The sequence below is a fragment of the Pseudophryne corroboree genome, chromosome 1, assembly GCF_028390025.1.
Source record: "Pseudophryne corroboree isolate aPseCor3 chromosome 1, aPseCor3.hap2, whole genome shotgun sequence".
Classification (NCBI taxonomy): domain Eukaryota; kingdom Metazoa; phylum Chordata; class Amphibia; order Anura; family Myobatrachidae; genus Pseudophryne; species Pseudophryne corroboree.
The window spans coordinates 896513515-896539805 of NC_086444.1; the positions used below are offsets into that span (position 1 = coordinate 896513515).

Here is a 26291-nt window from a genome sequence, read left to right on the forward strand (position 1 = left end):
GGGCCTATTGTGTGCCGCCATAAGGGGTGTGAAAAGCGTCATAGGGGGTGTGGCTAATGATGTGGAGGGCGTGACCAGTGCTTTGGGGAATGATCTGTACAGGGGTGTGGCTAGCACCATGATGGGCATAGCTACCATGTACTTTTAGCCACCTCAATGTCTCTCCCCTTGTTATATACTGTATATATATATATATATATATATATATATGACCCTGGCCCCACAAACACATTTTGGTAGGCTGATAATATAGTCACCTATGGTGACAGGCAGATTTCACAACCTTTGTGCAGGCACAGGTGTAAGTATTGCTGCCTGTGATACACTACCTTCCCCACCACTCTCTTGAATCCCTGTCGACCATCAATTGATGCTGTATACAGAACTTCTAACCTACTGCCACTCATCAATACCATCCCTCAAATGCTGAAATACCCCTATCACTATCGCTTATGTGTGTTCAGGATAAGAAATAGTGTTTTATTTGCATTGGGTAGAGAATGCCAGCGGTCAGAATACCTATCCCAGCATCCCCATGTTCCTAATCCTCACAGGGGAAGGTGAGTATACTTAACTTCCCCAAATGTTCCCCTAACACTAACCCTCCCTCCCCGCAGCCTGAACCTAACCTCCCCCCACCCCGCAGCCTAACTCTATCCTCCTCTTGGAGGCGCCTGAACCTAACCCCCCATTACCGCATCCTAAACCTAATTCTCTCCTACCCTGCAGCCTAACCCTAATCCTCCGGGTGGGGTTCCTAGCACTAACTCCTGATCCCTGCAGCCTAACACTAACCCTCCCACCGCAGCCTAACCCTACCCCCCCCCCCCTCGCTTCCTTACCCAGCAGCTTACCTCTGCAGTGTCCCGATGCTTCTTTGATCGGCATTCCGGTGCCGGGCAGGTGACTGTGTCGGGATTCCGGCATCGGTATGTCGACTGGCAGAATCCCGACCAGAGGGATCTTGACAGTATCCCTTTTATTTGTAGAAAGAGAAGCCTCCTATCAATAAGAATATATATACCAACAATGTTTTCCAGGGTTTCCAGGTTTTTGTTTACCTTTATCATTGTGTTTTGTATAGGGCCAGACTAGCAATACGCCATCTGACTAGCTGCAGTCTAACTGTCATTATAAATCAATTTACCACCAGGAATAGATGCTATTAGTACACAATAACTGTTTGCTCTTGATTACTGCGTTGTCCCCCCCCCCCCCCCCCCGTGATTTGATTATTATGTCCTACCCACCCACTCTGTGCCCATTATTAGTCCCCCCCTCTGTGCCCATTATTAGCCCCTTCTGTGCCCATTATTATGTCTCCCCCATCTGTGCCCATTATTATGTCTCCCCATCTGTCTATTATTATGTCTCCCTCCACTGTGTCCATTATTAGTCCCCCCATGTTTATTTTTAGTCCTCGCACTGTGACAATTATTAGCCCCCCCCCCCCCCGTGCATATTGTTATGTTCTCCCCTTCTGTCCATTATTTCCTCCCCCTCTGTGCCCATTATTATGCCCCTCTGTATAATTTTATTTTCGTCGTCGTCCCCGTACCCATTATTAGTCGTCCCCCCTCTGTGCCCATTATTATGCCCCCTCTGTCTCCCCACTCTGTGTCCATTATTGCCCATTATTAGCCCCCCTCCCCCTGTCCATTATTAATCATCTCCCTCTGCACCCATTATTATGCCTCCTCTGTCTACTATTATGTTTCCCCCTTCTGGGCCAATATTAGTCCCCACCTCTGTGCCCATTATTAGTTCCCTCCCTCTGTGCCCATTATTATGCCCCCTCTGTCTACTATTATGTCTCCCCCTTCTGTGCCAATATTAGTCCCCACTCTGTGCCCATTATTATGCCTCATGTCTATTATTATGTCTCCCCACTCTGTGCCCATTATTAGACACCCTCTGTGCCCATTATTATGCCTCCTCTGTCTACTATTATGTCCCCCCTTCTGTACCTGTATTACACCCCCCCTCCATGCCCATTATTATGCCCCCTGTTATGTCTTCCCACTCTGTGCCCATTATTAGCCCCCACTCTGTGCCCATCATTAGTCCCCTCCCTCTGTGCCCATTATTATGCCCCCTCTGTCTACTATTATGTCTCCCCCTTCTGTGCCAATATTTGTCCCCCCTCTGAGCCCATTATTATGCCCCTTGTCTATTATTATGTTTCCCCACTCTGTGCCCATTATTAGTCCCACTCTCTGTGCCCATTATTAGTCCCCCCCTCTGTACCCATTATTATGTCCCCCCCTTCTGTGGCCATTATTAGTCCCCCTTCTGTGCCTATTATTATCCCCCCTTATGTGCTATTATTAGTCCCCACCTCTGTGCCCATTATTAGTCTCCCCCTCTATACCCATTATTATGCCACCCTGTCTATTATTATTATTATTATTATTATTATTATGTCTCCACCCTCCATCTACTATTATCATCACATGACGCAGAAGAGGGGCTGATGCATGCTGGTATGTGGCGCAGGGAGGGCTTGTGAAGCCTTCCACTGCACCGCCCTTTAAATGTTGGTCCAGCCACTGGGACTCTGAAGACTCAGAGGATCACCGAGTGGGGTGTGGAGGTGCTTACTGGAGATGGGGTTTGAATGGGCAGAGCCTCGGTCGGCCGCTGGTGGTGACAGGAAAATATTTTTTCCTGTATCCAGCGGATCCTCCTTGGTGGTCTGGACCTATTTTCATGGGTGGGCCTGTAGCTGCAGCTCCACCCACCCCATTGTTAATCCGGCCCTGCTTGTAAGTAAGTGATTGCCCCTTTAAAAAAATATCCGGGTTCAGCCGGCATCCCGCACGTCAGTCGAACTCGGGTGGCATTACATCCCGCCTATAGGGCAAGATTACTAAATTGTAGTTTTTCAAAGGTTTGGAAACCAAACTGACGGCAGGTACATGGTCAAAACCTCTGTATTTACTAAAGATAATTTTGGCCTTCTAAACTGAACCAGCCGTCAATCCGGCCAGCATATCAAACTCAATCTCTCATAGAAAGGAAAGTATGTGGCTGTTTCTTTGCTTATACATGTATGATGAATATTTATGTTCAGCTGTAAGGTCTGACTGTATTTTGTATTTGGAGTTCAGTGCCATACTAAACAGGCTAGGGCTGGAGGACATTATGGCAGGGGGACCCCACACTGCGTGTTCCCCTGCTATGTTATTCTCAGCCCAACTTGGCAAAGTCTACTTGGGCAGTACGGATGGTGTAATGGTTAGCATTACTGCCTCACAGCACTGAGGTCATGGGTTCCATTCCCACCATGGCCCTAACTGTGTGGAGTTTGTATATTCTCCCCGTACTTGCGTGGGTTTCCTCCGGGTACTCCGGTTTCCTCCCACAATCCAAAAATATACTGGTAGGTTAATTGGCTCCCAACAAAATTAACCCTAGCATGAATGTGTGTTCGTGTACATGTGATAGGGAATATAGATTGTAAGCTCCACTGGGGCAGGGACTGATGTGAATGACCGAATATTCTCTGTAAAGCGCTGCGGAATATGTGTGCGCTATATAAATAACTGGTAATAAATAAAATAAATAAATAATGTTATCTGCTATTTCCGGGGGAGATCAGACTGTTTGTCCCCCTCATTTTGCAGATAGTAGCCTAAGCATTTAGAGCTAATGACGGTTACACTTTGGAGGGGTCAGGCTAGTTTTATGTCTTATGGATTGTTTCACAACACAGCAGAATAGTCCAAGCTGCCAACAATGTCTGGATTCTAGACCTGCCACAAATTGCCGCTAGCTCGGTTTCCGACCGTTCAAATCACTGAACATTGCATCTGCTGATCTGGAGGCCAAAAGATTGCTGTAAATTACAGTGACTTACAGTACAAATTGTGGTCTATTATATTCTGCCCTATACCAGATACACTAGTAGGCACCTAGTATTGTGCACTACATTTTAGTGAAACATGTTTGTCTCTTTTCTCTTCTGAGCAAACTTCAAGTCATATTAATGTCCTGGAATTTGAAGAAAAATAAGATCCCCCACATAACACTTAGAGTAGCGCTGGAAAGTAAACAATATCATCTGATCTTCTGCTTATGTTCAGAAAGTCATACCTTTAGGTCCAACCATGGTCATCTTCTTGCTTAGGTAATCACAGATCACTCCAGCATCTTCACTGTGGCGGCAGTTGTGCTTTCCAATATCTTGCTTGATGCAGTCTCCCAAAGATCTTTCACTTCCTGTACATTTAACATTATCCACATGAATAGGACCCTTTCCTTCTCCAAAATAAGCCATGGTCCTGGCCTTTGCTGGACCCCTGAAATATTATTTATGGCCAGCATTAGTAAATAAAGCCTCGTTGTTCATATAAAAAAAAAAAAATCCATGTGAATCATATGATTACTAAAGCAATGAACGCTAAGTATGGCTGGGAAAGTGACAACAGGCAGCTAGAATGAGCATTCCTTATTATTTTAACATTTAAATTAACAAATTGTTTTAAAAACATATGGCTACAAGATGATGTGCGGTAATCAATATGTTTATAGTTGTTCAATTTTTAAAACGATTCCTGGAAAAGCAACTGACTTTCAATGTAATTCTTCTTTGATGTTATCTGCTCAGTATTATCCCATGAATTCTTATCAAGGTCAGTTGTACTGACCCTTTAAAAGAGACCTGCTCTGCCCAGTATTTTGTACATGATACTTGGCAGATGCTGTGCTCAGCAATTATAGCATTATATTTGGGACTAACTAACAGCTCTGTTCCAAAATCACATTGCAACTCTGCTTGTTATTAAAACACACTGTTGTACCAGAGGTCAGAAATCTACCAAGCACCAAAGTTCTACTCTGAGCAGACACTATATGGGCTGCACCTGGCCACTCTCACTAGAACTTAATATAGAGAGGTTCTCTGGGAAGCCAAAGGTACGACCAGACTTTGGACTCTGTTCCATTCCCATACAAGATAGAAGTGGTTACCTATTATAAATTAATGTAGAGGTGGAACTACCAGCAGGCGCATTGCACCAGAGCCCCTGGGCACTAAGTAGCCAACTGGTGTTCAGACCACCCATTAGTTTTCCCCTGGGCCACCACACTACCATTTTGAGCAAAGTCAGATGGCTGTCTCAGCAGAGAGAGCAGGGTGGGCCAAACTTCCTGAGGAACCAGTCCCTTACCTCAAGGAGGTGTGTACAGCTGCATCAGTTTGCCATCTGAGCCGGACTGATAGGGGAGTCATGGTGCCTGTCAGCGCTGATGATTGCAGACAGGTACTGCCTCTAATTCACAGAGCTGTGAATTCTTTGTGAATCACACCTGTCTGTGAATTAAAAGCAGCTCACAGCTGGTGTAATTGGTGCTGTCAGAGTCTGCTTGACCCAATGCCGAACTGAGGAAAGCACAAGTGTTGGGTACCCTTCTCACAGACAGGGCAGTAACCGCTGTGTTCCCACTGTTGGAAATTATGGATGTGCAGGTGTTGATATTGCAGAGTTATAAAGGCACACACCAGTGGATGACTCAAATTACAGATGGAGCAATGCTAGTCTTGGCTCTGTCTGTGCCTGGGCGCGCGCTCCCGGGCACACCTAATGCTTAGAGCATCTCCGTCCGGACGGGCACGCGCACCCTGGATGGAGATGCGCCCCATTCGCTAGAATGGGAGAGCACCTCCGTCCGGGGCGCGCGCGCGTCCATGATGGAGATGCTGTCGGAGACACCCCATTCTACTGAATGGGAGAGCGTCTCTATGCACTCCTGGCGGGGCTAGGCGGACGGATTGCCTAGTCACGCCGGGAGTGCACGCCTGCGATGGCATCACCTCAGATGAGCGCGGCTCTATCTGTATGAACTAGAGATGTGCGGCGAGCACTTTTCGTGATTTTGTGTTTTGGATCTGGATCCCTGCTCGTGTTTTAGATCTGGATAGGTTTTGCCAACACCCTTTCGGGTTTTGGTTTTGGATCTGGATGATTTTAGAAAAAAACATAAAAAAAGCTAAAATCACAGAATTTGGGGGTTATTTTGATCCTACGGTATTATTAACTTCAATAACATTAATTTCCAATCATTTCCAGTCTATTCTGAACACCTCACAACTCACAATATTGTTTTTAGGCCAAACGGTTGCACCATGGTCGCTGGATGACTAAGCTAAGCGACACAAGTGGGCTGCACAAACACCTGGCCCATCTAGGAGTGGCACTGCAGTGTCAGACAGGATGGCAGTTTTAAAAACTAGGCCTCAAACAGCACATACTTGACAATGTACTTCACTTTAATTTAATTTAATTGTCACAATGACTTCTGATGAATGTGCTGCAGGTGACGTATAAGGGAGGATGTTCTTAGGTGGTTGACGTCCTTACCCCTACTTATTACGGATTGTCAAAGGCAACACACGGCTTGACACCTGTTGTCCGGATTTGTGGAGAAACAATTCCACACCAAAGAGGTGGCTTTTTTGGTATTTTTCCCAGGCATGACAATGGGCTTTCTCATCCCATGGACAACAACTGTCTCCCCCGGTGCCTTATTCAAACAAACCACATCACCATCAGAATCCTCATCGTCAACTTCCTCCTCAGCGCGAGCAACACCCATAACCTCATCCTGGTGTACTTCAACAGTAACATCTTCAATTTGAATATCAGAAACTGGACTGTGGGTGCTCCTTCCAGCACTTGCAGTGGGCGTGCAAATGGTGTAAAGAGCCACCTCTTCCTGTCCAGTGTTGGGAAGATCAGGCATCGCAACCGCCGACACACTTGGACTCTCCTTGGGTATTTGTGATACCATCTTAGAACGCACAGTTCTTTGCTGTGCTTTTTCCAGCTTAACTCTTTTAATTTTTCTAGTGGGAGGATGAGGGCTTCCATCGTCATGTGAAGCTGAACCACTAGTCATGAACATAGGCCAGAGTCTTAGCCGTTCCTTGCCACTCCGTGTCGTAAATGGCATATTGGCAAGTTTACGTTTCTCCTCAGACGATTTAAATATATTTTTTGGGTAATTTTACTGAACTTTGGCTTTTTGGATTTTCCATGTCCTCTACTATGACATTGGGCATTGACCTTGGCATACAACGTTGATGGCATTTCATCGTCTATGTCATGACTAGTGGCAGAAGCTTCAGCACTAGGAGTAAGTGGTTCTTGATCTTTCCCTTTTTTAGCCTCCAAATTTTTATTCTCCATTATTATTTTTTTTAATGTTATACAGTATAACAAAAGGGTTCATTCCGAGTTGATCGCTAGCTGAAAATGTTCGCTGCGCAGCGATGATGCAAACAGCACTTCTGCGCATGCGTATGCGGCGCAATGCGTACGCGCGACGTATTTTCACAACGGCCGATGTAATTTCACACAAGGTCTAGCGAAGCTTTTCAGTCGCACTGCTGGCCGCAGAGTGATTGACATGAAGTGGGCGTTTCTGGGTGTCAACTGACCGTTTTCAGGGAGTGTTCGGAAAAACGCAGGCATGCCAAAAAAAAGGCAGGCGTGGCTGGGCGAACGCAGGGCGTGTTCGTGACGTCAAAACAGGAACTGAACAGACCTTAATATAGAGAGTTATACGGCAGTCCCGCTGGACTTATACGGCAGTACCCCTGGACAGAGGCGTGACCAGGTGTGGGTACACCCGGTGCACACTCTGCATTACTACACCCCCCGTCCCCCCTCTTCCCACACTCACCCCGCCGGAGCTGCGGATGGGTGGAAAGGGGGCGTGGCCTAATCTAAAGGGGCACGGCCTCGCAGGTCTCCTCTTCTTCACTCCGGGGGGTGTATCCAGCTTGCTCAGAAATGCTGGCTGCCCCCGGAGACTAGGCAGCGTGCAGTGCCGGCTCCTTTTCTGTGAGAGGAGTCGGGTGCTGCAGAGGATTATCACACTGCAGCACTCGGTTCCTGTCACTGCAGAAGAGCCAGCACTTGGTGTCACCCCTTCCGTGGGTGATACCTGGGTGCGGGCCGCACCCGCCTTCTGACGCCACTGCCCCTGGACTTATACGGCAGTACCACTGGACTTATATGGCAGTACCCCTGGAATTATACGGGAGTACCCCTGGACTTATACGGCTTTACCGCTGGACTTATATGGCTTTACCGCTGGACTTATATGGCAGTACCCCTGGACTTATACGGCAGTACCGCAGGACTTATACGGCTGTACTGCTGGACTTATAAGGCAGTACCCCTAGACTTATACGGCAGTACCCCTGGACTGGGATTGTATGGCAGCACCACTGGACTTATGGCAGCACAGGACACCACCACTGGAAAGACTGGACTGATGAAGCACAAGACAGCACCACTGAACTGGACTTATACAGCACGACTGGACTTATACGGCAGTACCCCCGGAGTTATAAGGCAGTACCCCTAGACTTATACGGCAGTACCCCTGGACTGGGCTTGTATGGCAGCACCACTGGACTTATGGCAGCACAGGACACCACCACTGGAGTGACTGGACTGATGAAGCACAAGACAGCACCACTGAACTGGACTTATACAGCACGACTGGACTTATACAGCAGTAACGCTGGACTTATGCGGCAGTACCCCTGGATTTATACGGCTGTACCCAGGGCCGGTGCAAGGTATCTCTGCACCCTAGGCAAAGTTTCAGCCTAGCGCCCCCTAATCTGCAAACCCCCCCACACACACACACCTCCCGGTGGTATCATTATATATAAACAGAGAAAAGGGATGACACTCAAGGACTTTTAAAATGAAAAGATATATTGTAATATGTATAAATGTTAGGTGGCATGTTAGGAATATAATGGGACACTGTGGCCAGTTTCACTTTTATGCTGAATGATATACATCTGTTGGGGAGATTTAATTGTATGTGTATACATACATATATACGCACCTACATATATTTTTATGTTCCGGTGTCTTCTCTAATGTGCTGTGCAACCCCCCCCCAACCCATGCCCCCCACCTTCTGTGGTCCCAGAGAAACCCCCATGGGTTACATACCTTATGTTGTTTTCCCTCATCATTAGCAGGGTTCCTCCTACAGTTGGTAGCAGCATTACAGCGACACTGCGGCTGCAGGCACGTAGTCAGGTGCTGCTGGAGAGTCGGGATCCAGGAGGTGAATCAGGACTATGATGAGTGACCGTGAGGGCGCCCGTCAGGAGCCATAGTTACATCTGCCTCCTATGTGCCTTCACATGACTTGATGATACACGTGTCGGCACGGAGGTAGCGCTGAGGCACTATGTGGTAGAGCCTGATAGCAGCAGCTGTACCTGATTAGACCTGCAGCTGCTGCCAGTGCAGTGTAAAAGGAGGATGTCTTGTACAGAGACATCCTTCACTTTATTGCTTGATGAATTCAGTGGCGCCCTCCAAGGGCCGGCGCCCCTAGGCAGCCGCCTAAAGCTGCCTAATGGAAGAGCCGGCCCTGGCTGTACCACTAGACTTACACGGCAGTACCCCTGGACTTATATGGAAGCACCACTGGACTGGACTTATACGGCAGCACCACCGGACTTACAGCAGCACAGGACACCACCACTGGAGTGACTGGGCTGATGTTGCACAAGACAGCACCTCTAGACTGGACTTATGCAGCACCACTGGACTTATACGGCAGTACTGCTGGACTTATACGGCAGTACCCCTGGACTTTTACGGCAGCACCCCTGGACTTTTACGGTAGTACCCCTGGACTTATATGGCAGTAAAGCTGGACTTATACGGCAGCACCGCTGGATTGGACTTATACGGCAGCACCACACTGGACTAATGGCAACACAGGACACCACCACTGGACTGATGCAACACACGACAGAACCACTGGACTGGACTTATACAGCAGCACTTGACTTATGGCAGCACAGGACACCACCACTGGAGTGACTGGACTGATGCAGCACAAGACACCAACACTGGACTGATACAGCACAAGAGACCACCATTGGACTGATGCAGAACAAGACAGCACCACTGGAATGATACAAAAAAGCACCATGCCACTTCCCCGCACAGACACCGAGGAGACACGTCCTTTCGCTATACTCTCCAGGAATGGAGTGAAAATGGCGGTGACGCGCGGCTCCTTATATGTAATCCAAAACTCGCAAGAATCCGACAGCGGGATGATGACGTTTTGCCTCGTTCTGGTTTCCGAGTCTGGGGTGAAAACCTGAGCCGGACTCGTATCCAGACTCGGTGCGTGAAGTTCGGGGGGTTCGGTTCTCAGGGAACCGAACCCGCTCATCTCTAATATGAACAACTCATTTACTTAACCAGTGGTGTTGGCTTACTGATAGATAGCGGGTACAGCCATAGCCACTATTACATGTACACTGCCGATGGATCAGAGCTGGAGCAGTGAGGGGTTTCATACAGCTCACCAGATGATGAGTGTATACTGCAAACGGGTAGCTGTGCAGGGAGGCTGGAACAGCTTTATGGCATGTGGTCACCAAGTCTCTCATAGGAGCTAAGTAAGAGACTTCTGCTCCTCCAACATGTCACTACAAAGAAATAAGATGACTTCTGCACATTATCAATAGTGATCTAGGCAGCCATATTGGAGTAGGGTATGAGGCCTCCCTGGAAGACAGGGAGACTAGAGTCTGTGCATTAGCACGTTTCTTTCAACACCCACCACCACAAGGTACATCCCTCTGGTCTCCACTTAGCACTGGACTGTGTGTAGTACTATGTGATTGTACTCCTGTCGCCCTCTCCAAGTCACCCACTGCTTCTCCTTGTTACCTCTACCTGCCCTCTCCCAATCTTTTGGGTAGTCCCCTGCACCCCCAGAAGAATGGGTAGATCTCCTGCATCCCACCCACTTCCTAGTGAAGTTGGCAGGATGGGGGGGGGGGGATAATACCGGGAACCGCCGGTCCGTATGGAGGTGATGGGTCTAAAATTAAACAAATTGCATAATTTTAGCCCCACCCTTTCCCTTCGGAACTGCAATTCACTGCATTTGACCATGATAGAGGAAGGGTCTAATGACACGAGAGCCCTGCCACGCCCCCGGAGTGGTCAGCATCAGGAGCAGGAACAAGAAAAAGTAGGTAAGTATTGGTTGTGGTGCTGGGAGTATTTACAAATTATACTTTTTAATAACATCACCAGCATAATTTATTGCCAATTTTATTGGTAATGGCCCAACAGGTTAGTTGCCCTGGGCCTCCACAAATTCTTCTTCTTTGTTAGAGTGGGTTCTTATCGGAGTTTGAGAGTCCTAATAAATTGCCCCAATAAATAATTTCCTATTGCTGCAGTACTGTATGTGGCAATAAGAAATTATTGTTATTGGGTCAAAATTGCAGAGGATAATAAACAGACCCTTAACATAATTGAAATCAATAAAATAATGAATAGAAAATACATTTGTGTCTGTTTCATTGTTATTCCCTTTGTTATATTTTCAAAATGTTTCTCTTGGAAATAATCCCATTCTATTAAACTGATGGTAATCTTCCACAGGACAAGATGTGTTCTAATGAAGATCACTACAACCATGGGAAGTAAACAGCAATTAATTACAGCACTTTCCAGGTAATTACCTTCAACACAAATTATTGGCAAAATTGCACTAAATTCATCACGTTATGTATAATAGTACACCAGAGCATTTGGCAACATTTCTGTTGGAGTGCATTTACTCAGTTATGCCAGCAGAAGCTTGGTCCCACTCTCTGTATCAGTGTTAACGCTGTCTGTCCTAGAGATTATTCTTACGCCACCCAAGTGCAAAAGAGAAGCAAATTGACAACAAAGCAAGGCTATACTGAGTGACCATGACACTTAGACATTGGACATTGTATGCCATTATACTGTAAAATAATGAAAGTGATAAAACTAGATGATGGTTAGAGCCCTGCATTTGTGGTTTCCTACAGAGAAAATGAAGTATGAAGGTAAAAATATAAACATTACTTCTAATCATCTGACCAAATAGTGTGAACATCATGTCTGCAAACAAGGCTATTTAAAGGAGATAGCCAAGTACAGTATCGATGGATTATGGCTGTTTGTAATTCAGAGAAGCAACTGCCAAAATTAATATTTAAGTTACTTTAAATAGAAACAGAATTAGACAGCAGGTAAGAACCATTTGTTCCATCTAGCCGTTTCAACCTCTAGGTAACCTCAACCCTATTTGATCATTAGTTCTTGTAAGGCTATTCATATACCTATCCCAAACATGTTTAAATTGCTCTACTGACTTAGCCTCAACCACCTCTGTTGGGAGACTATTCCACTCATCCACTACCCTTTCTGTGAAGTACTTTTTCCCTAAATTTCCCCTTAACTAACTCTTCCTCCAGTTTCCGAGCATGTCCTTATGCATACAGTACCTCCCAACATTTTAAAATCTCTGAGCGGTAAGGGGGCATGGACTATATGAAAGGGGCATAGCCTCGTGGCAGTGCCGCAACTGTGAGCCACACACCTGTATTCCATCACAGAAGGGGCATGCCAGTGCTCAGTGAGCTGCTGGCATGCCCCTACTCCATCTGTCTGCTAAGCAGAGCAGTGAATGACAGGAGCCTCCCAACTGCCGCCCCCCACCACCACCACCACCATGGAACACTGCTGCCAAAAAACTGGTACTGTCCAGTTAAAATCGGGACAGTTGGGAGGTATGCATTATGTTCTAATATTTTCTCTTCCTTTGAAGAATGTTTCCCACCTGGACCTTGTTAAAATAATTTATATATTTGAAAGTTTCAATCATGTCCCCCCTTTCCCTTCTCTGCTCCACACTATACATGTTAAGATCTATTAGTCTTTTCGGGTACGTTTTTTGATGTAGAGTATACCATGCACCATTTCAGTTGCCCTTCTTTGTACACTCTCTAATGTATTTATATCCTTCTGAAGATATGGCCTCCAGAACTGGACACGGTATTCCAGATGAGGCCGTACCAATGACCTATACAGTGGCATTATTGCTTATTATTTCCTGCTACTGATTCTTCTCCCTATGTTACCAAGCATTTGACTTGCCTTTCTCATTGCTTTGTTACATTGCTTCCCAGACTTTTTCACTTGAAACAGTAATACATAAATCTCTTTCCTCCTCAATAGTTTCCATTATAGTACCCTTGATATTTCTGTTTATTTAGCCTTTGGGATTTGAGACCCAAGTGCAGGATTTTGCATTTTTTAGCTTTAAAACTGTAGTTGCCACGTTCTTGACCATTCCTAAAATCTACCTAGATCATCAATAACTTGTTTTACTCATCATGGTATGTCTACCCTGTTGCAGAGATTCATACAGCAAGTTAAATGGACCTAAACCGATTTGCATGATGGATGTCAAGAATCATGCATGCACATTAATGTATAATATAGTTTATTTGTAAGGTGCAACCAAGTTCCGGAACACCTAACATGGCGTACAAGGTAGGCAAAATATTTGCAAAAATAAGATTGACATTTTGTGATGTCATGTGGCAGTCATTGTGATTTCATTGTGCAGAAATACCCCTCCCTTTACAGATAATGTATGGATCTGCTAGCTAGAATGGCAGAATCTGTAAGGAGTGCAGGCTAGTTGCACTGTGTACTGCCTGGTATTGCACACAGATAAATATCTGATCTAATTCTGTGGGATGAGAGATTTAAAGTCTGTAATTTCCTCCCTGCCTCTCCTCAGGGTAAGGCCAAGGCCTATACTTTTGACCGGAAACTTTTTATTTTTTCAATGTGCACTTTATATTGGAAAAAACATTATCATAAAAACATTCAAATGTACTATAGTGACTCATGTTATAAAACCAATCCCAGTGTCACCAACAATTAAAGCATACCTCACAACTTTCGTATTTCTCAAGGAGGGACTCCTTGCTCCAAAAAGGGGGCATGGCCTATTGAAAAGGGGGGGTGGCCTCTTGTCGATTTTGCGATCGCGAGCCACGCCTCCAATTTTCGCCACAGTGGGGGCATGTCCAGTGCTCTGTGAGCTGCTGGTTATGCCCTCAGTCCCTCTGCCTCACTGGAATAGACGCTGTGCGCATGCACACAGCGTCTATTCACCGCTGCCCTGCCCAGAACTGAGCAGAGCAGCGAGTGATAAGAAGTCTCCTAACTGCCCCCACCGCAGGACACTGTGGCCTGCGGGAGGCACAGCGGGACAGACCCAAAAAAAGGGACTGCCCCCCGAAAATCGGGACTGTTGGGAGGTATGATTAGAGATATCAATGAGGTTACAGTATAAGTAACTGAAAGCTTTAAATTAAAGATGTGATTGGTCCTTTAGACTGTAAGCTCTCACGAGCAGGGCACTCTTCCCTCATGTGCTTTTCCTTCCATTCACTTATACCATTATTTCCTCACCACTGCCTTCAATGGTGCCTAATGCTTAGAATCCTGCTGCTTATTTGAGTAGTATGACTGCTGATGTCCATGTCTTGCAATGTTCTGTACTGTAAGTCACTTTTTTCTTGTTATGTTCATACTGTTTCTGGTTCTGTACTTTTTAAGGTTCTGCGAACCTCTTGTGTCACGATATAAATAAAAGATAATAATAAATCTTATGACTTGCCTGCACAGTTTATTATTCCCAGCGATAATGACCTAGCGGGGACGCGCATCGCTATCGCTCGCTATGTACACATGGGCCCTCATTCCGAGTTGATTGCACCAAGCAACTTTTTGCTGCTGGTACGATCAACTAATCTCCGCCTATGGAGGAGTGTATTTTAGCATAGCAGGGCTGCGATCGCTTGTGCAGCCCTGCTATGCTAAAAAAGTTTCTCACAAATCAAGACCAGCCCTGGACATACTTACCCTGTGCGACGGATCCAGCGAAGATGGACTCGGCTTTGACGTCAGACATCCGCCCTCCGTTCACCTGGACACGCCTGCGTTTTTCTTACCACTCCCCGAAAACGGCCTCCAACAGTCAGTTGATGCCCCGGAAAGCCTTCCTGCAGTCAAACTTCTTGCGATCGCCACTGCGACCGCTTTCTCCACTGTCAGCGTCGTTGCCCGGCGATGGCTGTCGCCGGGCAATGACGCGTGTGCGCAATGCGCACGCCACGCATGCGCATTCCAGACCCGATCGCACCGCTGTGAGGAAGTGCAGAGTGCGATCGGGTCGGAATGAGGGCCATGGAGCGATATGCACTAACTATATAGTCAAAATTGCTGAGCCATATCGCTCCGTGTGTACACACCTTAAAACTGATACTAGTAGATAGGGATGTTTTACTGATGAAAAAAAAAATCCTATTGATTACAACTAATATGACCTACACACCTGATCCCTCCATGTTGGCAGCACAAACCAATGACAGGATGCCACAAGCACAGATCATTTCCAAAGTGACCCTTTACTAAACTGATAGTGGATTGAATTTTAAATTACATATTTAGTGTTTTCCCTAAGCACATTTGTAGTTGGGTCATAAGCTTGACAAAAGCAGACACAGGGGTATATTTACTAAGGTGTAGCTTTACAGAATTGTAGATGTTGCCCATAGCAACCAATCACATTCTAGTTATTGTCTTCTAGAAGGTGCTAGATAAATAAGTAGAATCTGATTGGTTACTATGGCTAACATCTCCACTTCTACAAACCCACACTTTAATAAATATACCCCACAGAATGCTTTCCCATGGGCAGATCCATATATCAGAATGTTGGCGTGCTCCTAAGGCTAGTAACGTGGTGCTTTTGTACCAATTAAAATGCACTGCAAAACTAATTTCTTCTACTGTGCAAATGAGACCCACAGAGCGATAGAGGCAATTGTAAGTTCATAGGCCAAATGAAAAGGTCAGAGCAAGAAATCAAAACTCAAAGGTGGCATTGTACTTACTATAAAATAGCAATTTTATATTAACTGTTACTGTAGCTTATTAGTAACAATTGCAGGTACAGTTGGTTCAAAGGAGAATAAGAAATAACAACATTGCTATAGTAATACGTTTCCTAGCCATAAGAAATGTACCAAGTCATATATTAATGATATATACCTGCATTGGCTCATACAGAAAAAGCTAGCAACTGTAAATTACACTCAGCATGACACAAAATGACATTTATTGCATTTCTTTCTCAGAGACAGGACTTCCAGATATAACATCTATTAAGTTCAGTGTCAGACACGTCAAACATATCACCCCTGATTTCACTCCATTCTTAAATTGGCTACATGTTGTTAAATCCTGTAGCCAGTCTTCAGACATTATGTAATACAACAGATAATGTGTGTGATCTCATGTGATGCATGACTGCACTGCAATTAGATATCCTGATATATTTAGGATCTTAATGGCTCTTTTCTAATTTGGAAGACAGTCCTCTAATGTGATTCCGGCTGTTCGCTTTTACTCTACCTCGCTCACATAATGACATTGTTGGCTTGCAGGCAAAAAGCTGCGGTTTCCAGTAACCCTCACAAGATTGGATGGATGAGGAGGACTCTGTTAATACTGTTTCCAGCCCTGCAGCATTTCATTGTACTTCAAAAAACTTACTTGATACAAGTCTGTTTTAACAGTGCCTATTTGTTGTAATTATCAAAAGTGTATGGAAAACGCATTGAAAGATACAACGCTGCCTTGGGGAAGACTGTATTCTTATAAAGTATTAGTATCTACAATTAAAATCCCAAATGTCTGTCTTTTCCATTAATGGTGAAGTGCTGAGGAAAGCTTCCTTTTCACACTTCATTATTCAGATGTTCTAACATTTCAGGAGAGGTTAACCTGAGAATGCGTTGTTCCTAGGGCCGATACAACATCTTTAAATGAAAGGGTAAAATGAATCATAAAAAGAGATGCTGAAAATTAAATTACTTTATGATAACTTTGCCGCCCACTTACAGAGCACAAGTGGGAGGTCCGAGTGGGACCTGATGACTGTGAACACATGCCCCAGCATCAGAATCACAACATACATTTGTTATAGAATCTAAGGGGTATATGTACTAAGTGGCTTTTTTGTATTTAATATTATTGCCACCATAAGTCCCTTAGACAAAGAGTCAGAAAATCATCGGTTTTAGAAACCCAGCACTTTCTGAATATATCCCTTTGTGTTTTCATTAAATGCATTAAACTTTTATTTGTGTTTAAACTTTCACAATAAATTAAAAATAAATGTTTTGCATTTTGCCATTTTCATTTTGTACAGTGTGATCGCCACAAAATATATATTTTTTTTATATTTCTTGACTACACAACATTGTGTACAAACATTTGGATTCCTTGGTCAAGTTTAATGTTTCCAAAATAGGCCAAATCAACCTCTGCATAGTGCAAACTTATACATGTCACCTTCTGGCCATACTTACCGACTTTTTGGCTGCTCTCTCCGGGAGAGAGCAGCCAGGTCGGCTCAGCAGAGGCAGGGAAGGGTAGTGATGAGCAGAGGGGGCGGGGCAGAGGTGGAATGGGGGCGGGGTGGAGGTTGGGTGGGGGCATGGCTGATGTATCGCGTCATTTAAGCCATGTCCCCCAGCTGTGTAATGCCGCTGTTACCGGCATTATACTGCAGGGGCCGTGGCTATGATGACGCGATTCAACAAGAATCGCGTCATCGACTGCCTGGTCTGCCCACTTTATTCACAAAGTGGGCGGCCGGGCAGGGGGGAACACAGAAATCAGGAGACTTGCCTGCTTTTCCAGGGGGCCGGGACGGTCACCCGATTTTCAGGAGCCTTCCGACCATTCCGGGAGAGTAGGCAAGTATGCTTCTGGCACATTTACACGCACAATTTGCTGAATTTAACAGTTTGATAAAACAGTGACTGTGTCATGGGCAAACGTTTTTGTAGAAAAGAACAACTGGCCAAGTGTTAAGCATATGGGTACATGCATTATGCTTTCGCTCTGTGTGGCAGCCAGTAGCACAGAAATTATTTTCCAGGTGGAAGGAACAATTAATTCAACCAAATATGATCAAACCCTAGAAGCTAATGTGCCAGATTCAGTGAAGAAATGTAATCTGAAAAAGAGTTGGATATTTCTGCTAGACAGCTATCCAAAATAGAACTCAAAGCAACCGTAATTTAGCTACAGGAAATAAATGTGACTTTGGAGTGTCCTTCACAGTACACAGTGTTGAATATTAATTGAAGTGTGTGGTGTGTGTAGCGCTGGTACCAAATGTCTTACTTGTAGCGCATGTAAGTAAAACTAGGGATACTTCTATTATAGAAAGAGTTCTACAAGAAAGAAAAGTAGCAAATTCTTAAAAGTAAGACTAGATGTAAAGCCATTGTTTTGCTGTGATTTCTGCAAGACGCAGTCTTACTAAAGCTGGACACTCACTATAAGATTATCTGTCCAATCTTTCTGGTTGCAATGAAAATTTTGGAATGTATGGATGAAAATTACAATTGGCCAATTGCTCCCAAACAAAACAGACAAAAATGGACATTCAGAGAAACTGGTTAAATCCATTTGAATTAACCAATTTATACGAATGACCATTTTTGCCCATTTTCCAACTGTTGGGAGCAAATGTTTGATTGTCATTTGCTCCCATACATTGCTAGATTTTCATTCCAACCAAAAAGATTGGACAGATATCCAGTTTAAGAATAGACTGATAGTTTACCCACACTTTTTAAATGACATCACAATTTTATTTATTTTTAAATCTGTAAAATGTACCCAAAAAAGATAATAATTTTAGCAGAGTGTGAAAATCTTACATACAACGGTACATACAGTATTTGTACAAAGAAAGAAATATTTTTTATTTTACAATTAACTATTAACTATTTTATGCTAACAGGTTTTTGTTTTTGTTTTTTTTTAAACAATTTTGTTCATTCCACTCAGCATCTCAGTATCATGGAACGCAAATTAGAAAGCGATTTGCAGTAAATACCATAATCATTCAGTCTGTAGATAATGGTAATGTTGTTCGGCCACTATACTAATATTAGGAATTAAGCTACATAATTAGGCTATACACCAAAAATACTGATGCTAGAGCTACTTCTATGTGGAATATACTTTTAAAATGATCTTTGTTTACTTGGAGCTTTTGAAGCAAAACTATGAATTATGCAGTAAAGTATTTGTATATATCCACAAGTCTCTTTTATATAGATTTAATTGGAGTCTGGATTATAATAAAGAAACAATAAGTAATAAAGATTGTTTTCTGCAAACTAGAATGTACAGAATGGGAATGAGTATATAATTGTTTTATACTGTATATTCACATAATAGAAAACATTTCTTTTAATACACATTAGTTGCTAAGCTGCAAGGGCATACCTACCATACATGCAGGGAGTGCAGCTGCTATGGGGCCCAGAGCTGCGAGGGGCCCACCTTGCCTGTCATAGTTACATGTGTTTTATACATTTTGCACCATTGGATAGCAGCCCCACTTTTGCTTTGGGGCCTACAATATATCTAGGTACACCCTTGTGTCTGCTCATTGTAATGTGGTATATAATGAACTGGAGGACATTATAATGTTACATAATATGAACTTTGGCACTGTAATGTGGCACAATATAAAGTGTAGGCACTGTACAGTACGTCATAATGTGAATTGGGGATAATGTGTCCTGGCAGCCCCACAAGGTGACAAAATGTGAACTAGGGCACTACTAGGGTTCATAAAATTAACTTGGACACTACTTTGGGGCATAATATTAGCACTATTATGGGGCACAAATTTAACAACTGCCGTGGAGAGGTGCCTCTCTAGAAGCATTTAGATAGAGAACCCTTCAAAATGTTGCTATGGTGCCCACGAAGTTCTGGCTATGCCCCTCCTGGTCTGTACAATATTTAATTCAAAGGTATATTTTATGCATTGGAAATACATATGCAGAGGTAAATCCTATTTAATGATATACAACTGAAACGTTGATATCTCACTACATGTAATGGTAAAAGTACTTTTAGGATGGATGCCTTTGGACACAGATTAATAAAACTGCTCTACTTCATAATACTGAGAACATAAACTGCTTTGCATAATGGCTCATCCACAGGAGTTTCTGGTCCGCACAGAAGCAATGCTTCCATCCACATGTGCCCCGTAAGCTATATACCCACACAGGAGGCAACAGCGGTGATCAAAACAAGAGATAGGCACATGATGGTAACTGGGCTACATCCGTATTTTATTCTATAGATAAAGCAAGAGTATTATGTTTGTGCAATGTATGTCTGGTGTGTTGTAGCTACACAATATATGTCTTTCTATGGCTTCCAGCACTAAATATCAGAATCAAAGAACAGTGCTACGTTACAATCAAGTTCAGGGACATTTGAGTGCAAATAAAAATATAAAAAATATATAATTCCATGTTTTACCAATATTAATATCTTGTCATGCATGAAAGTTTTACATTTATACATGTGACAGATAAAAAGCATATTTTACATAGACAGAATCGTTACTTTTTGCTCCCTAAGAAACAATCTTTGTTTAATTAGTATGATTTTCTACTCTTATAAAGTATACTGTCACACATAGCAGTAATTCATATTAATGTTTTATTTCGAAAGATTTAAAATGTAGCCTGCATTGAAAAACACTGTTTGCCCATAATGTATGCTGCAAAAGGCACTGGACTTACTTGTAGCCAAGCTGCCGACATACAACAGACGCATCCTTATCGGTCCATCCATCATCACAGATTGTGCCCCACTGGCCATTGAGATAAATCTCCACACGCCCTTCTTTCTTTGTTTCACCATCCATCAACCTCAGAGGAGGACCTGGAAGAACATCCATAGTGAGAAAAAGACAAAGGGACACAAACAGGATAAATGTGCAGAAGGCTATGAAACAAAAGAGCTATTTAAAATGCAAAGAAATCCTTTTTTTTTCCTTTAAACACTATATTCATCTTTTACAGAAAAATAATAGTTCTTTGTGTTAATCTTTTACTCAATAGGACACTATTCATGAATAATAAAGAAAATGCAATACACAGGTACATGTTACTAGAAAAAACATTCTACAGTAGTTCCACTGATCTTAATACTGTAGATGAAGTTGTTAAGTTGTGAAATACATTTACAGACTCACATTATAGATGTAACACTAACCCCAGCCAAAACTTACACCAATTGCAGCCTAATTATATAGGTATATCCATAATGGGTGCATGGCACACCCTGCACCTATATTCAATAACTTACCTTTCTGGAGTCCCACTTTGGCAACCATTTTCCTGCTGATACATGCATGTGCAGTAGAGATTGGTCACCAGGAACATGGTAGGCGCCATGTTTCTGAAAACCTGCACATGTGCAGATTCTATTGCACCACAGAGAAGAGGGGCCCTACACAGAGTGTGCACACGGGCCCCCTTCTCTCTTAAACCGCCCCTGCCTAACCTAATACTAACATGTAACAATATCGATATTGTGACTGTCAATATTCACAATGTAGACATAATAACTATGTTGATTTTGTGAATGTCAACATTTTCACTATAGACATTTCACCATGTTGGCATTCTGAGTATCCACATTCTAAACGTTAACATGATGACTAAATATGATGTAGCACAGCATGTCAGGTTAAGCGAATTTAAGGTGCACGCCCACTTCTTGTCCCTTCAAAATGCCCCTAAGAAATCAGCCTGTGTCTAGCTTTGTGGGTCGACCTATCTGTCATTTGGAAGTAGTCAGTGGCGTATGGGTGCAGCCATTTTCCTTAATACCTCTACATACTCCTTCGGAAGCAGTGGCAGCACTGCACAAGTCACTGGGAAATGGAGTGGCAGCCACTGTCCCAGCGATCTGCACCTGCGCAGTAGAAAACAAACCAGGGAAATGGCCGCAGCACCATTTTCCAGGATGCTTGGGTATGTGCACTAGACTCAGGCACAGAGAGGGTGGGGTCAAGACAGAGACTGCACATGGGCCCATTCCTCGCGTAATATGCCCCTGATAGTACTATGTGCTTTACTGGTGTTATTGTGTGTAGAAGTAGTATAGTCTAATAAACTGTTATTAGTATTGTTTGGGAGCAGCATGTGGTGTTGGAGGTGTTGTGTGTAGAAATAGTACAATGTAGGGAAAGTATTGTTAGTGCAGTTAGTAGTAGCGTGTGGTTGTAGTATAGAATTTGATGGCAGATAAGAACCACTTGGCCCATCTAGTCTGCCCCTTTTTTAACCATATTGTTACCTAAAACCTTATTTGATCCTTATTTCTTTGTAAGGATATCCTTATGTCTATCACATACATGTTTAAATTGCTCTACTGTCTTAGTCTCTATCACCTCTGACTCCCTCCAGTTTCAGTGCATGTCCTCATGTTCTAATACTTCTTCATTTTAAAAATGTTTCCCTCCTGTACCTTGTTAAAACCCTTGATATATCTTAAAATTTCTATCATGTCCCCCCTTTCCCTTCTCTGCTCCAAACTATACATATTAAGATATTTTAGTCTTTCCGGGTAAGTTTTGTGATGTAGGCCATGCACCATTTTAGTTGCCCTTCTTTGTACAGTCTCTAATGTATTAATATCCTTCTGAAGATATGGCCTCCAGAATAGAACACAGTATTCTAGATGAGGTCGTACCAATGACTTATACAGTGGCATTATTACAGTACATCTTTCTTTCTGCTGCTGATTCCTCTCCCTATGCAACCAAGCATCTGACTAGCCTTCCTCCATGCTTTGTTACATTGCTTACCTGCATTTACGTCACCTGAAATAGTGACTTCTATATCCCTTTCCTCCTCAGTAGTTTCCAATATTGTGCCATTAATACTATATTTAGCCTGTGGATTTGTGAGACCCAAGAGCACGATTTTGCATTTTTTGGCATAAACAGTTATTGCCACGCTTTTGACCATTCCTCTAGTCTATCTAGATCATCAATCATTTGTTTTACCCCTCCTGGTGTGTCTACCCTGTAGCATAGCTTTGTGTCATCTGCAAAAAGGCATATTTTCGCTTAAATACCATTTCCAATGTCACCAATAAAGATATTAAAAAGCACTGGTCCAAGTACAGATCCCTGAGGTACTCCACTGGTAACATTTGCTTCCTGTGAATGCACTCCATTTACTACAACTCTGTTTTGTATCCTGCAACCAAGATCTTATCCATTCAACCATCTTAGTATCCAATCCCATGGTTTCAAGTTTATTTAGCAGTCTGTGATGTGGGACAGTGTCAAAAGTAGAGATGTGCACCGGAAATTTTTCGGGTTTTGTGTTTTGGTTTTGGGTTCGGTTCCGTGGCCGTGTTTTGGGTTCGAACGCGTTTTGGCAAAACCTCACCGAATTTTTTTTGTCGGATTCGGGTGTGTTTTGGATTCGGGTGTTTTTTTTCAAAAAACCCTAAAAAACAGCTTAAATCATAGAATTTGGGGGTCATTTTGATCCCAAAGTATTATTAACCTCAATAACCATAATTTCCACTCATTTTCAGTCTATTCTGAACACCTCACACCTCACAATATTATTTTTAGTCCTAAAATTTGCACCGAGGTCGCTGGATGACTAAGCTCAGCGACCCAAGTGGCCGACACAAACACCTGGCCCATCTAGGAGTGGCACTGCAGTGTCACGCAGGATGGCCCTTCCAAAAAACACTCCCCAAAAAGCACATGACGCAAAGAAAAATGAAAGAAAAAAGAGGTGCAAGATGGAATTGTCCTTGGGCCCTCCCACCCACCCTTATGTTGTATAAACAGGACATGCACACTTTAACCAACCCATCATTTCAGTGACAGGGTCTGCCACACGACTGTGACTGAAATGACGGGTTGGTTTGGACCCCAACCAAAAAAGAAGCAATTAATCTCTCCTTGCACAAACTGGCTCTACAGAGGCAAGATGTCCACCTCATCATCATCCTCCGATTCATCACCGTGTACATCCCCCTCCTCACAGATTATCAATTTGTCCCCACTGGAATCCACCATCACAGCTCCCTGTGTACTTTGTGGAGGCAATTGCTGCTGGTGAATGTCTCCACGGAGGAATTGATTATAATTCATTTTAATAAACATCATCTTCTCCACATTTTCTGGAAGTAACCTCGTACGCCGATTGCTGACAAGGTGAGCGGCGGCACTAAACACTCTTTCGGAGTACACACTTGTGGGAGGGCAACTTAGGTAGAATAAAGCCAGTTTGTGCAAGGGCCTCCAAATTGCCTCTTTTTCCTGCCAGTATACGTACGGACTGTCTGACGTGCCTACTTGGATGCGGTCACTCATATAATCCTCCACCATTCTTTCAATGGAGAGAGAATCATATGCAGTGCCAGTAGACGACATGTCCGTAATCGTTGGCAGGTCCTTCAGTCCGGACCAGATGTCAGCATCAGCAGTCGCTCCAGACTGCCCTGCATCACCGCCAGCGGGTGGGCTCGGAATTCTGAGCCTTTTCCTCGCACCCCCAGTTGCGGGAGAATGTGAAGGAGGAGATGTTGACAGGTCGCGTTCCGCTTGACTTGACAATTTTCTCACCAGCAGTTCTTTGAACCCCTGCAGACTTGTGTCTGCCGGAAAGAGAGATCCAAGGTAGGTTTTAAATCTAGGATCGAGCACGGTGGCCAAAATGTAGTGCTCTGATTTCAACAGATTGACCACCCGTGAATCCTTGTTAAGCGAATTAAGGGCTCCATCCACAAGTCCCACATGCCTAGCGGAATCGCTCAGTGTTAGCTCCTCCTTCAATGTCTCCAGCTTCTTCTGCAAAAGCCTGATGAGGGGAATGACCTGACTCAGGCTGGCAGTGTCTGAACTGACTTCACGTGTGGCAAGTTCAAAAGGTTGCAGGACCTTGCACAACGTTGAAATCATTCTCCACTGCGCTTGAGACAGGTGCATTCCACCTCCTATATCGTGGTCAGTTGTATAGGCTTGAATGGCCTTTTGCTGCTCCTCCAACCTCTGAAGCATATAGAGGGTTGAATTCCACCTCGTTACCACTTCTTGCTTCAGATGATGGCAGGGCAGGTTCAGGCGTTTTTGGTGTTGCTCCAGTCTTCTGTACGTGGTGCCTGTACGCCGAAAGTGTCCCGCAATTCTTCTGGCCACCGACAGCATCTCTTGCACGCCCCTGTCGTTTTTCAAATAATTCTGCACCACCAAATTCAAGGTATGTGCAAAACATGGGACGTGCTGGAATTTGCCCAGATTTAATGCACACACAATATTGCTGGCGTTGTCCGATGCCACAAATCCACAGGAGAGTCCAATTGGGGTAAGCCATTCTGCGATGATCTTCCTCAGTTGCCGTAAGAGGTTTTCAGCTGTGTGCGTATTCTGGAAAGCGGTGATACAAAGCGTAGCCTGCCTAGGAAAGAGTTGGCGTTTGCGAGATTCTGCTACTGGTGCCGCCGCTGCTGTTCTTGCGGCGGGAGTTAATACATCTACCCAGTGGGCTGTCACAGTCATATAGTCCTGAGTCTGCCCTGCTCCACTTGTCCACATGTCCGTGGTTAAGTGGACATTGGGTACAACTGCATTTTTTAGGACACTGGTGAGTCTTTTTCTGAGGTCTGTGTACATTTTCGGTATCGCCTGCCTAGAGAAATGGAACCTAGATGGTATTTGGTACCGGGGACACAGTACCTCAAACAAGTCTATAGTTGGCTCTGCAGTAATGATGGATACCGGAACCACGTTTCTCACCGCCCAGGATGCCAAGGCCTCAGTAATCCGCTTTGCAGCAGGATGACTGCTGTGATATTTCATCTTCCTCGCAAAGGACTGTTGGACAGTCAATTGCTTGGTGGAAGTAGTAAAAGTCGTCTTACGACTTCCCCTCTGGGATGACCATCGACTCCCAGCAGCAACAACAGCAGCGCCAGCAGCAGTAGGCGTTACACGCAAGGATGCATCGGAGGAATCCCAGGCAGGAGAGGACTCGTCAGAATTGCCAGTGACATGGCCTGCAGGACTATTGGCATTCCTGGGGAAGGAGGAAATTGACACTGAGGGAGTTGGTGGGGTGGTTTGCGTGAGCTTGGTTACAAGAGGAAGGGATTTACTGGTCAGTGGACTGCTTCCGCTGTCGCCCAAAGTTTTTGAACTTGTCACTGACTTATGATGAATGCGCTGCAGGTGACGTATAAGGGAGGATGTTCCGAGGTGGTTAACGTCCTTACCCCTACTTATTACAGCTTGACAAAGGCAACACACGGCTTGACACCTGTTGTCCGCATTTCTGTTGAAATACTTCCACACCGAAGAGCTGATTTTTTTGGTATTTTTACCAGGCATGTCAATGGCCATATTCCTCCCACGGACAACAGGTGTCTCCCCGGGTGCCTGACTTAAACAAACCACCTCACCATCAGAATCCTCCTTGTCAATTTCCTCCCCAGCGCCAGCAACACCCATAT

The 26291-nt window shown here is 44.2% G+C and overlaps 1 protein-coding gene and 1 long non-coding RNA gene across 5 annotated transcripts in view; one reads left to right on the forward strand and one right to left on the reverse strand.

The window, feature by feature from the left end:
* Positions 1–26291, reverse strand: part of PRSS12 (serine protease 12) — a 363418-nt gene that overhangs the window by 122192 nt on the left and 214935 nt on the right. For all 4 annotated transcript variants that reach the window (XM_063920221.1, XM_063920220.1, XM_063920222.1 and 1 more), the window contains 2 exons: positions 20546–20687; positions 4096–4301 (listed from right to left, as the gene is read on the reverse strand). In XM_063920221.1, coding sequence (XP_063776291.1) covers positions 4096–4301; positions 20546–20687 — 348 coding nt within the window. The remainder of the gene's footprint in view (positions 1–4095; positions 4302–20545; positions 20688–26291) is intronic.
* LOC134961227 (uncharacterized) lies at positions 12487–16543 on the forward strand. The gene is made up of 3 exons (XR_010187879.1): positions 12487–12619; positions 13249–13385; positions 16358–16543. It is a non-coding gene; the product is annotated as an uncharacterized LOC134961227 (long non-coding RNA).